Source organism: Bactrocera neohumeralis, chromosome 6 (assembly GCF_024586455.1).
Source record: "Bactrocera neohumeralis isolate Rockhampton chromosome 6, APGP_CSIRO_Bneo_wtdbg2-racon-allhic-juicebox.fasta_v2, whole genome shotgun sequence".
Classification (NCBI taxonomy): Eukaryota; Metazoa; Arthropoda; class Insecta; order Diptera; family Tephritidae; genus Bactrocera; species Bactrocera neohumeralis.
Genome location: NC_065923.1, coordinates 26,877,655 through 26,894,173, shown reverse-complemented (window position 1 = coordinate 26,894,173; position 16,519 = coordinate 26,877,655). Strand labels below are relative to the sequence as shown.

The window sequence follows — 16,519 nt, the reverse complement described above, 5'->3', positions numbered from 1 at the left end:
AGCAAATTTCAACAATGCTCCCGTGGTCGCCGCCGCCGTCGCCTACGTCTCCGCTACTCTTCGCTGCCTTAACCGCACACAACCCTGTGCAACAGCACCGTGATTTAGCCAAACGAACCTGTCGATCAAGCGTCAGTTGTGCACTGTGTGCCAAACGCGATACATACAGACAACAACTACAAACATTTGCACTAACAACACCAACACAAACAAAAAAAACACTCATACCAACGCCAGCAGCGCTATTTGCCAACGCAGTCGTTGTAATCAGCTCCTAAAAATTCCGTAACACATACACGCTCGCATACACACGAGCAACACATATAGAACCCAGCCGCGCAGCGCATAATACCCAGCAACCGAATCAAGGCGCGCGCAGGCAGCAACCAAGCAAACAAACAAACAAGCAACAACAACAAGCCACTGTCGGTGGTAGCAATCGAGTCTGGGCCGACCAGTTGACGAGTCTTTTAATCGCACTGCGACTAGAACATTGAATTCATTCGCTGAACGAACGTCGTGGTGAACGCAAGAGACTCGGTCACAAGCGGAACTCGCAAGCTAACGGTTGTCGTCTGACAAAAGCAAAGCAGATATTTACGTTAAGTGAACGGAAGCAGATATTCAATACAAAAAAAAGTCAAGCGAAATTCGTTGCGTTAAATGAAAGTGAATTTTTACTGAAAACTAATTGACTATTAACACTTGTGGATTTTATTTATAAACACATAAAACAACAAATAAATAAATTGTGAAAATATACAAAATTTTGTATAAAAAGTGAGAGAAAGAACTGAAAGTGAAATTGGCAAATAAAAAATTTTGACTTGGAAGCCAAAAATAAACGCAAAGTAATTGTAATAATTGCAAAGGCTTGCTTAAAAGCAACAACAAATTGTGATAAGCATAAAGTAATTTGTGATTTGTTTACAACTCAACGCTATTAAAATATGGTAACAGGAGTAGCTGGTCCAAATATGACAGCCAACGTTATGGGAGCGCCGATGGCAGCGCTGAAAGATGCGCCCGCAGTTAAAAGCGATCGTCGGGTAAGTTTCAAAGCAACTAGCAAAATATACAACACACAAATAAATAATAGCAAAAAATTATAAAAAAAAAGTCACAAATTAAGCAAACCCCTGTCGCGCGTGTCCACACTTCATACAACAAGTATGACACCCACCTGCCGCACAGCGCCCATTTGTGGACGACTGTGGTCAGCGGCGTTGGCTTTTGTCGCCATTTCGGGCAAACGATGCGACGGCACGCAACATTTGCCGCCACTCACGCATTGCCGCGCACTACCATGCACACATAGCGGCATTTAGCTAGAATTAGACCCACACAATTGCTGGTTTGCCCCAAATCCAAATCCGGCGCGTGCGGCCCACAAGCAAAGCGGCACCACCAACCCAGGCAACGCGCCGTATTTGTGCCTATTTTTATTTTGCATTTATTTTTTTCTTATTGTTATTGGAGTTTTTACGTTTTCATTCACAATATCGTGAATGTCGGTGTTATTGTTGCAGCGCGCATTTAACGCGCGACATTAGTTGGCGTAAGTGGTGCCTAATTTTGGGAAAGTCAACTTCTGTCAACCGCCAGCGCAACCGCCGCTTACGGCAAAGTCCAATGCGCCAAGCGCTGGTTGTGTTGTGTGCTCCAAAAACGTTCGTTGGCGGTGGCGGACGCCAACTACGTACTGTTAGTTTCCTACGCGTCTGTGGCACCAGCAAACAGCTGGGCGGCTATTCATTCATATTCCATGAATGGCTGCAACGTAATTGGAACGATTTTTTTGATGACTTCACTAGCGTGTTTGTTGACTGTCGTGTGACGCCTTCCACTCATTGCAGGTATTATTCATGTGTCTGTTTTTGGACATTGTTTGTTTTGGAAGATTGCTTTATGACTGTGTGAGTGTGGGTAGTACGATTTTGGCAGCAAAGCGCACGTAATATGAAAATTAAAAAAAAATTAGACTAGTGTCATACAATTTCATAAGAAAATTCATCATTAGATAATTATTAAAGCGCTGCGCGTATATCGCCTTTCTCGAACGACCTTGCGCGCCGCGCACATTCTTATGTTGCACGAGCCAATCATAGGCGCCTTGAAATTTCCACCCAGCGTGTTGATTTTTCTGCGGCCGTGCGCGCTGCTGTATAGGCCTATGGCTGCCGTGGGCAAAATTAGTCTAACATAACCGCACATTCATAAATACCGTAATAAAATATATATGTGTGCGCGCGCGTATTTTTAACTAATGCGCTGCTATTTTTGGCCATTTCTCAAATTGGTCAGTCAGACATTTATTTTTTTGACCAAGTGTGTGCACAAGTCACATAACAGCACAAATTTTGCGCGACGCGCTTTCATTAAGCGACTACAAATTTCACTCCACCTTATTGTTGTTTGCGCACTTTTTTGGCGGCACTTAAAGGCATTTAACGCCACTGTTGCGGTCGCCAGACATTGACGGCGCGCGGTGTTGCTGTAACGTTTAGCGGATGGTGTTGGTGTTGGCGCACGGCGGCGACGCGCAAATACGCAAGGCATTTCATTTCGGACGTGCAGGCGTTTTATTTATAGCTGCCAACACATTCACCACACTTAAAATAACGCACGCGATTGTCGCCGCCACGCCACCTTGCCGCCGCGCTTGTTGGCCGAGTGCCATAATTGCGGCCACGCTATGTATCCAATTAAAGCGCGTACCATGCAAGGCGTGCGCGAACGTGCGCCACACTGCCAATGGCATTAATGGATGCAGCGCAGTCACATTACCGACAGCTAAACAGGCCAAAACAGGCGCGCGGCAAAAGCGACGCCACGCTCAGTGAGGGCCATTGCGCTGCACACCCGCGTTGTGTGGTACGCGTATGGAAAATACATTACATTGTATGCAGCGGCAGAGTTAGACAGTTTTATAGGTAGACAGACACACATGTATATATATATAATTGTCTCACCTCATTGTAGAAACAGTTTGCGCGCTTTAATTGGCAGCTGCAAAAAATGCAACTTTTCAATTTAAGTCAAAACGACTAATGAACTTTTTTTTATTGTTTTTTACAGTCGAACAAGCCGATTATGGAAAAACGCCGACGCGCCCGCATTAACAATTGCCTAAACGAGCTGAAAACGCTGATTCTGGACGCCACAAAGAAAGACGTAAGTACAACTATACAGATATATACATAACGCCTACCCTTAACCCACACTACCCAGACATCCGCTCATCGCAAACCTCATGCCATTTTGGTCGACAACCTCATTTGTAGACCATGCACCAAACGCACACTTTTTCTGTCTTCCCACCACACACCAACTGCAGACCATATTCCAAGCAAAATAAATTAATTTCCATTTTCTTCTTTTTTCTCTCTCTTCCTTTTCAATAGCCCGCGCGTCACTCCAAATTGGAAAAGGCCGATATTTTGGAGAAGACTGTCAAGCACTTGCAAGAGCTGCAGCGCCAACAGTCCGCCATGCAACAAGCTTCCGACCCTAAGGTCATCAATAAATTCAAGGCCGGCTTTGCCGATTGCGCCAACGAAGTGAGCCGGTTCCCCGGTCTGGATCCGACTGTGAAGCGTCGTCTGCTGCAGCATCTTAGCAATTGCATTAACGGTGTTAAAACCGAGTTGCATCAACATCAACGTCAATTGGCTAGCGCCAGCGCGCAAATGTTGCCCTCGCCGCCCAGCTCACCCGAGCAGGATCCGCATCATCTGCAACAACAACAGCATGTTGCTGCTGCTGCCGCCGCCGCCGCCGCAGCGGCCAGCGGTCATCCCTTCCTTGTGGGCACACAACTGCAGCACACAATGAATGGTTATTTCCTGCCTAACGGCATGCAAGTGATACCCACCAAATTGCCAAACGGCAGCATAGCGCTGGTATTGCCACAACAACAACAACATCACCTACAACAACAACAGCAAGCGGCGCAAGCCCAACAGCAGGCCGCACACCTGCAGCAACAAGCACAGCAACAATTGAGCGCTGCGCAAGCTGCCGCCCTATTGTCAATGCCCAGTCGCACCGCCTCGACCAGCTCAGCTTCGTCGCACAGCTCATCCGTCTACGAGCGCACGCTTTGTTCGCCGGCTAACAGCGTTGCACATTATGCGCCTCCCAGCCCCGCCAACTCATATGAGGCTATGGATTGCAAGCCCTCAGTCATACAGCATGCGCCTACACTATCACAACAACAGCAACAACAATTAAACCAGCAACCACTTTCGTTGGTCATCAAAAAGGATATCAAAGTAGAGGATGAGCAACCTTGGCGCCCATGGTGAAGTGGTCCCCCCCCCGATGGTGAATCACTCAAGTGACTGATAAACGCCCCCGCGCGTAATAGTAGTGTGGGGCGTCTAAAATATATACCAAAGCGGCGTAGGGCCCATTAGTGGCTGGCGTAGCAGGCAGAGCGTTCGACAGCTATTGGCACTCCTCCTCGGTCGACATTCGGCGGCACATGCCAGCTGTTTATTTGTTTGGCAAATACGGACACTGGTTAAACGCGTTGGCGTTGCGACGATAGCCACAGCGTACACTCATTCGTAACCATTTCGCGCACTTGCCTTTGTGTAAATGACGTTGAAGTTGAAACTGAAAATATCGTGCGCTACATAGTGATCTCAATAGCAGCAGCAGCAGCGCGGCGGTAGCAGGCGCTACAGTGAGTATGACGCAGTTGTGCGCCCGTGCGCACTAAAGGAGAAAATCACAAAAACATTGGGAACGTGTCGAACGACAGCACTTAATTGACTACCTCAGCAATACAGGGGCGTAGCGCGGTTAGCCGCGCCTCAGGGGCGCTTCATTTGAATTTCACTCAGCTATCTCATTGGAGTATTACAAGTATAAATATATATATATATATAGGAGAGTAACTAATAATTGGCGAATCGTCAAACTTCGTAGTCACTAATAATTTAAAAAACATAATTTTGTAAGAAAAATCTAGTTTTTATTGCTTTTATATGTATTTTTAGTTGACATTTTCATTTCTCATTTTAAGTTACATGCACTTATATAATAATATTTGTGTCAGCACTTGTGAACAGTTAACAGAAATGACAAAACAATGAAATCTTATAGGTCTTCCCAACTTGCAAAGTAGTTTGCACTTAATGAGTTTACATTATGTGCAAAGAGCATATATATACATTTAAATATTTGTATTTAATTATAAAATTAGTGGTAAGTTATTTATGTACTTTATAAGAAATTAAATTTTTTCAGAAAAGAATAAGTGAAAAAGTAATACCTGAAAGAAAAAATACTAAATTAAACAAAAGATAATAAAACTGAATTTTTTCACTTGAAACTAAAAAAGATTTCTTTTATTTGGACATACCACTACTATTAGTTTGGCATAAAAGTGAGTGCAAAAAGCAACCCTAATATTAGTTTGGAGCAAAAAAGAGAGAGGAGCACAAAGCAACGCAATGTCAGTGAGAAAAAGTCGTTAAAGGCACAGTGGGCGTATTTGGTGCAAAATTTGTGGAAAATTTTTTGAAGGAAATGAACTTAATAACTTACAAGTAATTACTTCAAAATTATTTATCAGACAATAACAAAGTCGAGTGAGTTTTATCGCTAACGAACCATCGATATTCCAAGTTCACGTGTGATCCGAGATAAAGTCGCTTTAACACGATCATATATTGTAAATGAGGGAGTTCTGATAATTATTTAGCCTCACCACCAAAACCCCGACTATAACAAAAAAATTGGCAATCAAGTAATTGTAATGACAAAGTATTCATAGACAATTTCTATCAACAGTTCAACCTAATCCGATTAGATTAGGTTAGGTTAGTTTGGTAGGCCAATAAGCCACGCATATACCAGTTTTGGTCCTTTGCGATAACAAATGGAATTCAGTTGCTAGGTCCAAGAGGAGTACTCTCTCTTTAGGATGCGTGCGCTTGACGCGAATTTTAGCAAACTTTGCGGCCTTACTATCGATACCTCCTCCAGTGTATCACACTGTAGGGACCACAGATGCTTACAGTGTAGTCTACGGGGCAAGTGCACAAGAGATGTTTCCCTGGTGCCTTGCTCTAGACATTTCATGCATTCTTCTCGATCTGTTAGTCCCATCCTGAGGGCGTGTGCCGCCACCAGGCAGTGACCAGTTAATATTCCCATCATACAGTCTCTTCTATCGAGTGCCAATAGTAATTTTGTATAATAGGTTGTCAAAAAAGTCTTGCGGTATTTTCGCTAGTTGGCGCTGAAAGCGCAAAGTTCTAGTTTTATTCGTCGCATCGGGTCATGCTATACCTTTTTGGAAAGCTCATTTCACGCGCTAACACGTGTTTGATTGATTGTCGTTTCTTTTAAGTCATTCGTGAGTTATAGCGTCGCAAACATGGAGCAAAATAAAGAGAAAATACGGCATATTTTACAGTACTACTACGATAAAGGCAAAAATGCATCTCAAACCGCCAATAAAATTTGTGCAGTTTATGGAACCGATACAGTTTCCATTTCCACTGCACAACGATGGTTTCAACGTTTTCGTTCTGGTGTAGAGGTGGTCGAAGATGCGCCACGCCCCGGAAGGCCTGTCGTCGAAAATTGCGATAAAATCGCTGAATTGGTCGAAAGAGACCGGCATAGTACCAGCCGTAGTATCGGTCAAGAGCTGGGCATGAGTCATCAAAAATTCATTTCAATTTCAATAAAAAAAAAAAATCAATAAAAATACCGCAAGACTTTTTTGACAACCCATTACTTCCGATCAACCGTTTTACACATGACTTTTTCAGTTCTGCACCCAGATAGCTCGTTCCATCGGTTTTTGACTTTCTTTACCATACTTATATCAAGATCATCGTACAGACAATGCATGTATTTCCCAATATTCATCACGTTTTCGGAAGTTAGGCGTATACCTTTCTTGGCAATCTTGTCCACTATTTCATTTCCCTCGTTTCCTTTGTGGCCTGGCAACCCGTAGAAGTGAAGTTGCTTACTTCTCTCAACACTTTCTACTGCTGCCCTGCTTCCCAAGACACTTCTGGCCGATATGCGATACGAGGTTACTGCGGGTTGCCAGGCCACAAAGGCATCGAGGGAAATGAAATAGCCTTGAATGCTGCTTTGATGTCTACGTACATGTTGACTCTGGAATTGCCTGCAGGTGCATCATTAGAGACCAACTCCGCGGCGGCAATAGTAAACACCTCAGCTTGAAATATACTGGTGGTCTGATCAGATTTGACGAAGTGTTTTGAACTTTTATGGTACATTTTTAGAAAAAGGAGCAATATCGGGCGATGACAAAATGTTTTTGTTTTTAAAGAAAATCGCTGAATAAAGTCGAAGAACGCTTGCATGCGCAAGATAACTTGACAAAAGTCAACGATCTTGTATTCTCAGACCGCCGATTGAAGATCCGCGAGGTAACTCAGATAGTATGCAGAGATCAATGAGCCGTCGAAACAGAAAAATTCATCGTGAGAGACCTTCGTTTTCCAGGTATTACAAGGTATAATCTATATTGACTACCTGGCGGAAGAGCAATACGGTTACATAGCACACCGACTCACATCTCCGACGTCGCCATGATGAAATTGGTAGAATTAAGCTACGAACTAATACATCCACCGAATTTTTCAGATTTGTGACCATACGATTTTTTGATTTCGAACTTTGAAAAGTCACACGTGGCGGTAGTTACCACCTTTTCTTGTTTGAAAACTACCATTATGATTTTTCATTATTAATTTTAGGTACTGAATAGTAAAAAAATAAAAAAACGACTCCGAAAATTACTCGACGTCGAATATACGATTAACCATGCCATTGTCGAATGAGTGTATTTCTACCAGATTAATATGTAAGTTTGTACCTCAGATGAATCGTGAAGCACCGACATCAGCACACGAATTCATTCCAAAGGTTGTAGAACCTAAACATATAGTTGCTTGCTTCTCTTTAGGCATCGGATTCCTCTCACTAATCCAACAAAATTCTTATACAGAGGTTTTACGATCGGAGGCTCTTTGGCTTATCTTAGTTTGCTAACCAGATTGCTTTCAAAATTTCTAAGAAGAGCCGTTTTCTAACGTAACTATAAGAGGAGAATTTCTTGGCGATGCCGCGAAAGTTTCACGTTTAAAGCATGGATAATTGAAGAACTTCACCAGGATCACAGGGTTATTCAAAGAAAACTTAATATGATTTCAGTCCCGTGATTTCACAATGGGCCCCTCAAAAGCCTACCTACCTACCTAGAAATATTTTCAATATAAAGTTGAACTATACCTAGAAGAATATATAATAACGCGATGATCTCCTAAATACTAATAATACTATACTATATATATATATACTTATGTATATATAAAAGTAACCGGATAGTTGCGCTTGAATTCGCATTGTCTGCCATTAACTTCGGACGTTGCAGTTGACCACGAAAACTTTATGCTCTTGAGCTTTAAACGCTAAATACCAAATTATTTTTATAAACTTAAATATTTTGCTGTTTTTTAATAAAAAAAAATGTCGAAAACGCTCTGAAAAAAATATAAAACAAATTGAAAAGCTCTCGAGGTCTGTGTGACCGCATTGAAGCGTTCTTTCGAATTAATATTATATTTGTATGTATGTAAGTAGGTACGAACATTGTTTGGTGGTCGTCGGTCGACAGTCGGCGGTCACGGTGTGTCGCGTCGCAACGCCTAGTTTAAGCCAAGTTCATTAACTGACATTCCAAGTTGAAAGCGCAGTTTTTGCACACGCGCGTGTATTGCCGTCGCCGCCGTCAAAACAAAAACAACAAGAAATCAAAAAATAACAATAGCAACAGCAGAGCATTTAACAAGATAATTAAATGTTAAAGCGTCACACGTCCGCGCGCGTCGCCGTCTGCTTGGTGGCCAAGACATTGCCAATCGCTGCCGTTGCGCTGGAGCTGCAATGCGCATCGACACAACGTCGGACGTCGGCTTGGTGTGAATGCGAGCATTTAAAATTCAAATTACATTTGAAATTATGAAATTAATTCGCATCACGTTTAGATGGCTCTTCGGCGTTTTACTTGGAAAACAGCGAGTTATTAAAGCGGCTTAGTAAACAAAGTGCCGACAACGCACTTACAAAGTATATTTGTCTACATACATATACAAGTATGTGTATATACATATATGTAGGTATTTATATGATTTTGAGCATTATGTGTATCATTTGATAACGTACAAAAACAATGATAACACATGCATGTATGAATATTAAAGTAAGGTCGTGGCAATAAGCGCATTAAATACCATAAATCGATCATACATTTCAGGCAGAACCTAATACAAGTGAAACGCTCGGTAATGTTAAAGATAAGATTTTAAGCAACAATGTAAACTGGTTAGTATTTATCAGTAAAGTGAGAAAAGATTGCAACCACAGCCAGGTCTACTTAAACGCAACGTACCCGGGGACTGTCAAGTCATTGCTCAAAATTAGGTGAGGGATATGTTTTTTTCACTATGATAACGACAAAAACAACATTATGCAGTTTTAGTCAAAATTATGTAAAGTAGAAAAGGAAAAAATTAGTTATTGTGAATGAATCTGGTATATATTTCGAGAACCTCAGCTCACTTCTCATTGGTTCTAATCGATTCTCAAAGAACATTCTTTGGCAATTATTTTTTGAAGATTACCCTTTTCAAATGTTGGCAGGGTTGTGGGTTGGGTTTGGGACCCGCCACTTAAAAACCACTACCAATTAGAATAAGAAAACAGCCTCGGATGAGAGCCCCCCTTTTGATGACCTCCTGCAAACGTGTTAAGGATTACGATTAAAGGACATGCACCTGGAATGAGCGGTCCCTTAATTGGAAAGTACCGCTGTCCAGCTGGTTAATGTCCTCGTTAGAGCAAAGGCTGACATCAACGCCATTCAAGAAATGCGCGATGGACGGAACAAGCACTGAGGCGAGTAGGTCCTTGTGGCATTTAGTACAGTGGCCATATAAAAGAGCGCAAATTCGATGTGGAATTCGTGGTGGCAGAGAGAACCCGTCGCCGAGTACTGGCATTCACTCCGGTGGATGAACGTCTAGCCACAATCCGCATCAAAGCGAAGTTCTTCAACATATCGGCGACTTGCGACTACGCCGCGATGGAAGAGAAGGACGATGGGACCTAAGATACCTAAATATACTCCGCAACGATATTTAAAGTGATTTTGTCAAATCAACATTCCTGATATCGTACTTTTAAAATGCCGGGCAAAAGGTTATCGTTTAAGTATTAAGTAAAAGTATTAGAGAATTATCATAAATGTTTTCTGAAACTCGTGAAACAATCTATAATGTGATAAATCGCGCGGAAAATGAGGGAAGACTTGAATCATAGCGAGGAAAAGGTCCTAAAACAAAAATTACTGAACGTGCACAGCGCTTAAGGACCCATAAGCTAGATCGAAATCCAAAAATTTCAGTTAGTGTCTTTACGTAACAACTCAACAAAGAGTGCAATATTCAGGGGTCTCATGGAATTGTGCGGCAGTTCATGGTACGACACGAATATGCAACAAGATATGTCTGCACATAATGTTGAGAAACGTTTTTCGTTTGCTATCAAGCAAATTTCGGAACCAGTCAACTATTGGGCGCAGTACCCGGCGGGGGAAGCATTGGAATAGGAGAAGGAGCTGGATTCGCTTGGAATCTTCAATTGGTGCCACATTGCGAAATGAAGAAACGACTGGCGCGCTATTGTTAACACGGCTGTAATCGCGTAAGCGGTGTATACGCCAGTAAAGAAGAAGAAGAATTATTGGGATGATGTCATATTCTGCGATGAGACGAAGATGGTGTTGCATTACAACGATGGGCCTACTAGAGTATGGCGCAAGATATTAACTTCCCTAGAAGTTGTCTGTAATGGTTTGAGGCGAAACCATTTTTATACATATTAAAAGCCAATTTATGTAACAGTGCAGTCAAATTTTATTAAGATAAATATAAGGAGTTTAAAGTAAATATGTGACTTTTATTTAACTGCGGCAAAGTATTAGGTACACCTGCTCAGAGCCTGGACTTAAACCCCATCGAAAAATTAGTTAAAGAAAAAAGTCGCTAAAAGACAATCCACGAACATGACAGCACTTAAAACCGCACTTCTGGAGGAGTGACATACTGTTTAAGTGATTAGAGTGGCAAGCTGAGTCAATTTAGGCATGTTCTTCTGTATGTCTATATATAGGCGAAGTAGTCGCTCAGTTTTTGAGATAACAATTTGAAATTTTGCACACGCCTTTTTCTCCCGCAGAAGCTGCTCATTTGTCGGAGCCGGCGATATGGGATCACTGTAACATATAAAAACTGAACGACCAAAATCTAGTATGAAAAACTTTTTTTATGTAACAAGATATCTTAACGAAATTCGGCACAGATTATTATCCAATGCAACGCTACAATATCCGAAAAATGATCACATCAGACCACTATAGCCTATAGCCGCCCTACAAACTGAACATTCAATATAAAGTTTTTCCATATAAACTATTTATTTGTGAAGGTTATTATAGCTTCTGAGTTGCTCTATGAATACTTACGTCCAGTATCTCTCGTACATTTTATTTTGTTTCCCAATTCAAAGAATACAGATATCCTGAGCGATACCTTGTGGAATGTTTTTCACACATCTATGATCGGCCTTCGAATTAAAAAAATTCCTTCAAACTTCAGAGCGTGGCCGAAACCGAAAAATTTTGTATTTTTAATAAGGTGGCGGAGAATCTCTTTTGGACAATTTTGGTCTCTCGAAACCCTCTTTTACACACAGGTTGGTTCAGAGAGGGCATGGTAGTGTGAGAGAATTTTAGTCCCGGTATTTTCACAACGGGTCTTCTTAAGAACCAGGTGCGTCGTCAGATATCCGCCCTAAATAAATACTCAAGGTAGCTAATAATAAATTAAAATATATTAAATATATCTGACAACCCAACAATAATCATAATATATGAAATTATTAAGCAAAACACTACTTTAAATTCTGTAAACAAAAACAAAAAAAATTGTTATTTTTATATTTAAGCTGCTATTAATAAAAACAAACAGATTTCAAACACGCATAATAATTTTCGATTAGCATATATGTATATGTACCTGTGTACATATGTATGTAAGTATGTATGTATATGTGAAAATATCTGATTATTAAAGTATAGAAGTGTTTTTATGAAAATTTACTGCGTACTCATAAAGTGATTTAAATAAAAACTTGCTTGTTTTGGGCACACAGCGCACATATATAAGTACATAAGTACATATGTATATATGATATAATTTATATTGTGAAGCGCACACGAAAACAAAACGTTTGTACGCGTGACCTTAACAGTCATGGCACTGGCAAAATAGCTACACTTCAATGAGTCACGTGTTGCTGTTGACTTTTATGCTTGACGACACAAAAAAGCTGTGCGAACGAGAGTACTAGTTTGGCGTGAAAATACCAGCTGGCAAAACCACAGATGGAATTTCCACAAATAAATATTTCAGTGGAGCATTCGCACCTCCCGATAACTATTCAATACTTATGCATATTCATAACTAAACTGGGATCGACTTAGTGGAGATATTAACATACGTATGTACGTATGTATGTATAATAGATACCGTGACAGTAAACACCGATGTAAAATTTTCCGTTGCTGAGTGAGAAAAAATAGTTTCAGCCTTCGTTACTCATTTGTAAAAAAAAGCTTAGGTTCCACAAATCTGCTCCAGAATATTGAAGAGACGATAAAATTGTAGTTCCGAACGATCAGTAAAGATTATTTGTTATCGTCAATATTTTGGAGAAGAACTAAACATAGCAAACTTTGTCTGAAATGTTCGTGATTAGCAACTTCATGCCAAAGGTTTCCAAAGAAGTCCCCATTCACTTTGTATTAATTTACATTCAGAGAGGAAATTTTAAAATGGCGAACAAAAAATGCATAGAGATCTATCAACATTGATTTTCTATGTATATTCTCGGTTTAACTCTCTTAAATAGTATTAAGAATTATTCAGGAAAATTAATTTCTTGACAGGAAAATATGTGGAGTTTACCTATCTTAAATCCATTCAGATAGCAGGGCGGCGCTACTAGCCTTGAAATCATTAAGAGTGCGTTCAGGGTTGATTAAGGAGTGCCTAACTTCGCTGTCAATAGCATCGAGTGTCTTTGGGATAAGACTGGTATGGGTGCCAGGCCACAGCGGTATCGCAAGAAATTGTAAAGCTGATGAGCTAGCAAGGAAAGGCAACCTGGAACCGTTATCAGTAGAATGGGAGCAGGTCGGTGCTCCCGTATCCTCTTGTGTTCTATTACTAAATGACTGGGCTTCGCGGGAGTTTGATCCAACATCGATCATATGAGATCTAATGATCTATTTGTATTCAGTAAGGCTAGCATCTCCCTACTTGTGCGGCTTTTAACAGGTCATTGCGCTATAGGCGTTCATGCTGTAAGGCTGGAAATCTTACCAGAGAACATCTGCAGAAGCTGCATATGAGAAGATGAGGTGAAAATAACTCAACACTTCCTCCTTGACTGTAACGCGTTTGGGAGGTCAAGACTTAAACACTTGTGGGCGCATACCTTCAGACATCCCACCGATCTGGCTGGAATGGAAATTAAACGTCTGTGCAAATTTGTATTGGCTATTAATCGTTTTGCTAATTTATACGTTCGAACACAGGAGTTTTTGCTTTCTATGGCTTCACAAAAAACTACATAGTATAACAGTCCAGGTGCGATCTCTCTTGTTCAGCCGTCTAACCTAACTTAACCTGTTAACCTGTTTTATTTGCTCGGGATAGAGTTATACATTTAGAGAACATTTGAAAGACCCGATCAAGCTAGTTCACATACAGAAACGGTCACATACATATAATAGCATAAAGCCAGTTTTTTAAGTTTTCTGTAAACCCCAGTGTATTGTTCATAGAGATGTTTTATAGAAAGAACTGTGAACTGTTCTAGTTAAATGCAATATTTTAGCTAAAAGTGATCCCTAATTCATCATAGTACTTAAAATGATCGACATAAGATATCCCTAAGGGTATTTTATACAAGCAGAAGCATTTATCAGTCTAAAAAATCAACCAGCGATATCGAGTAGGAGGTCTCCCGTTCCCACATCAGTCGGGTCTACATAACAGGAACGGACCCGAATTATTTAAACGGTTAAAGACTGTCAACTCGACAGAACTCTCCACTACAACAACAATAACAACATAAGTAGGAGGTCCCCAATACTATATACTTTATTTATTTTCGTTTGCGCTGACTTTGAAGGCTTCAATAAATATAATTTAATAAATTATGAACCAAAAATATCAGTAAATATATCTAATTATGACCAAAAAAATGTAACTGGCAGTAAACAATTGGACGCGCGCCGATTTTTTAATACGGCTCGTACTTTTTTTTAAATTCAATAAAACGAAAAACAATGAATTCGTGGAACCGAAAATTAGCGGCGCGTAAACACATAACCGGAAAACAAATACCACCTCTGCCCATACTACATACATATCAACGTAAAATTCAATTCCGGACTGGGTGGGAGTGCAATAGCTGGTAATAAAAACTAAAAGTCAACAAAAGCCAATAAAAATAACGACAACACAACAAATCAAAGTCGCGACTAGCGGCTGTCCGCCGACGTTTGATATGACCGAATAGCGTGTACGCGAAATTTTGTAAACAACAATATGCAATACATACATATGTGCGTACTATATGTGGAAGAAGAAGAAGCAGCGACACTAGCAGCCAAAATATCCATTCGAGCTGTATGAGCGAACGAACTGGGCGCTGCAAAGGTATTTGGCCCGCTGGCCCTGAGCAATTCACGGTAAAAAATAAACAAATTATGCGAGGGAAAACAAATTCGAACACTTTGACTTGGCTTAGCACACGCATATAGCGATGTATGTACGAGTGCGGTGTGGTAAGTACTTAGCATTACCACCGGATAAAGTTACTATAGCAAGGAATTTAACTACCAAGTACCAGATTTGAAGATGGCGAACCTGCTATGAAAGAGGCGGAGACTTTTCTAATGGACGGAGAAGTCAGGGCCACCGTTTCCAGGGATTCATGAGTTTGATGTGGAACAGTCTCCGCCTACTACAAACCAAGTTCGCCTTCTTCAAATAGACACTATCGTATGGGGTTATTCAAGTAAAAGATCTGCGTTGGATAACTATATTATTGATCCCAGGAGACAGAATACCCACCTTTACGGATACAGTTATTAATCCTTTAAAAGCTTTGTAAGGAAACTGAAATCGTCAAGAACTATTTTGGTTGGGGTGGTGTTATCGAAAATGTGTCGTATTAAGCTCGTGGAACAGGTGCAATGGGCCTGGAGATTACGGGTGCAATGAAAACTACTTCAACAAAGTATCTGAAGGTTAACCCTACATCCGGTCAATATACATTCGAATGAGGTAAGAGGCATTGCTCATGGCCAGCCGGTCACGAAGCTTTGATTTAGTAGGTCAATTCGACGCCGAATCGCAAAAACACGCCTGCATTTGTGAAGCAAAGTGAACCTCCACGATGGAAAGGCACAAACTCTGATCTCCTCCGTCAAAATTGTTTGAGTTAGAGTACGAACTGTTGGAACCAATCACCATAAACTTCGAATTTGGCCGTTTTTTTTGTGTCCAAACTTTTTTCGAAATTTTCGTTTTTCCTTTTGTCAGCAAAGCACTTATCGGACCGTCCTCGTATATTATCACTAATAGCGAACTAAGCTCAAACTGTAAAAACAAAATAACAAATTACAAAAACAACAGTCAACAAAAAAAAAAGAAACAGTTTTAAAAATGACTCGATCGCAAAATCGTAAGCGTAAAAAATTATATTCGCCGTTTGATTTGCAGGCAAGGTGCAGCGACTCATAAATATGCGCATACATAAATAACACATAGTGCACATTTATTTATATATACTTGCCAATTGGCTGTATTTTTAGTAAATAAGTGTGATTTTCGCTTTTTTCTAACACAAAGTAGCGGCAAACACACACACAGACACATCCGAAATGGGTTCAATGGCTCAAATGGCGTTGCTGCAGCGGCGCGTAGCTGTTGCTATTCCGCGTCGTCGCTAATCTGCTGGTGGTGCTGGTGAAGTCAAGTGTTGTCTCAACTTGACCGTCAAACACCTTCGTTGCGTTCACTTACATTTCGAACTAGAAACAACAACAGCAACACAAATTTGGCATAACTGAGTCGATAAGTCGATAAACTCTGAAATTAGGAAGCGGATCTCGCTTTTTTGTTGTTTCAATGTTTTTGTGCGTTAGGTTAGGTTGAGTATTTAGCGGTTTGCGCCAGTGATGAACGGTAATCTTATAGTTTAAGCTTATAACATTTAGGAGGTTGATCTTTTTTTCATTAATGTTATTCTTCAGATATTGTGAGACGTACGCCTTTAACCGAACCTTAAAGGTGTGGCGATTAACCAATTTTGACCATTTTTG

General features: G+C 40.7%; 1 protein-coding gene across 1 annotated transcript; it reads left to right on the top strand.

Annotated features, from left to right (window-relative positions):
* The first annotated feature begins 469 nt into the window (after positions 1 to 469).
* Positions 470 to 5,337, top strand: LOC126762964 (protein hairy). Its single transcript, XM_050480071.1, has 3 exons — positions 470 to 1,049; positions 3,079 to 3,174; positions 3,405 to 5,337. The coding sequence occupies exons 1-3, from the start codon at positions 951 to 953 to the stop codon at positions 4,305 to 4,307; spliced, it is 1,098 nt and encodes a 365-aa protein (XP_050336028.1). The 5' UTR covers positions 470 to 950; the 3' UTR covers positions 4,308 to 5,337.
* The last annotated feature ends 11,182 nt before the right edge of the window (positions 5,338 to 16,519 follow it).

What these genes read in the sequence shown, in the direction of transcription:
- LOC126762964 (XM_050480071.1), top strand. Translation starts at nt 951, where the DNA reads ATGGTAACAGGAGTAGCTGGTCCAAATATGACAGCCAACGTTATGGGA. An exon ending in CAGTTAAAAGCGATCGTCGG is followed by an intron (nt 1,050 to 3,078) that starts GTAAGTTTCAAA and finishes TGTTTTTTACAG; the next exon opens with TCGAACAAGCCGATTATGGA. An exon ending in TGGACGCCACAAAGAAAGAC is followed by an intron (nt 3,175 to 3,404) that starts GTAAGTACAACT and finishes CCTTTTCAATAG; the next exon opens with CCCGCGCGTCACTCCAAATT.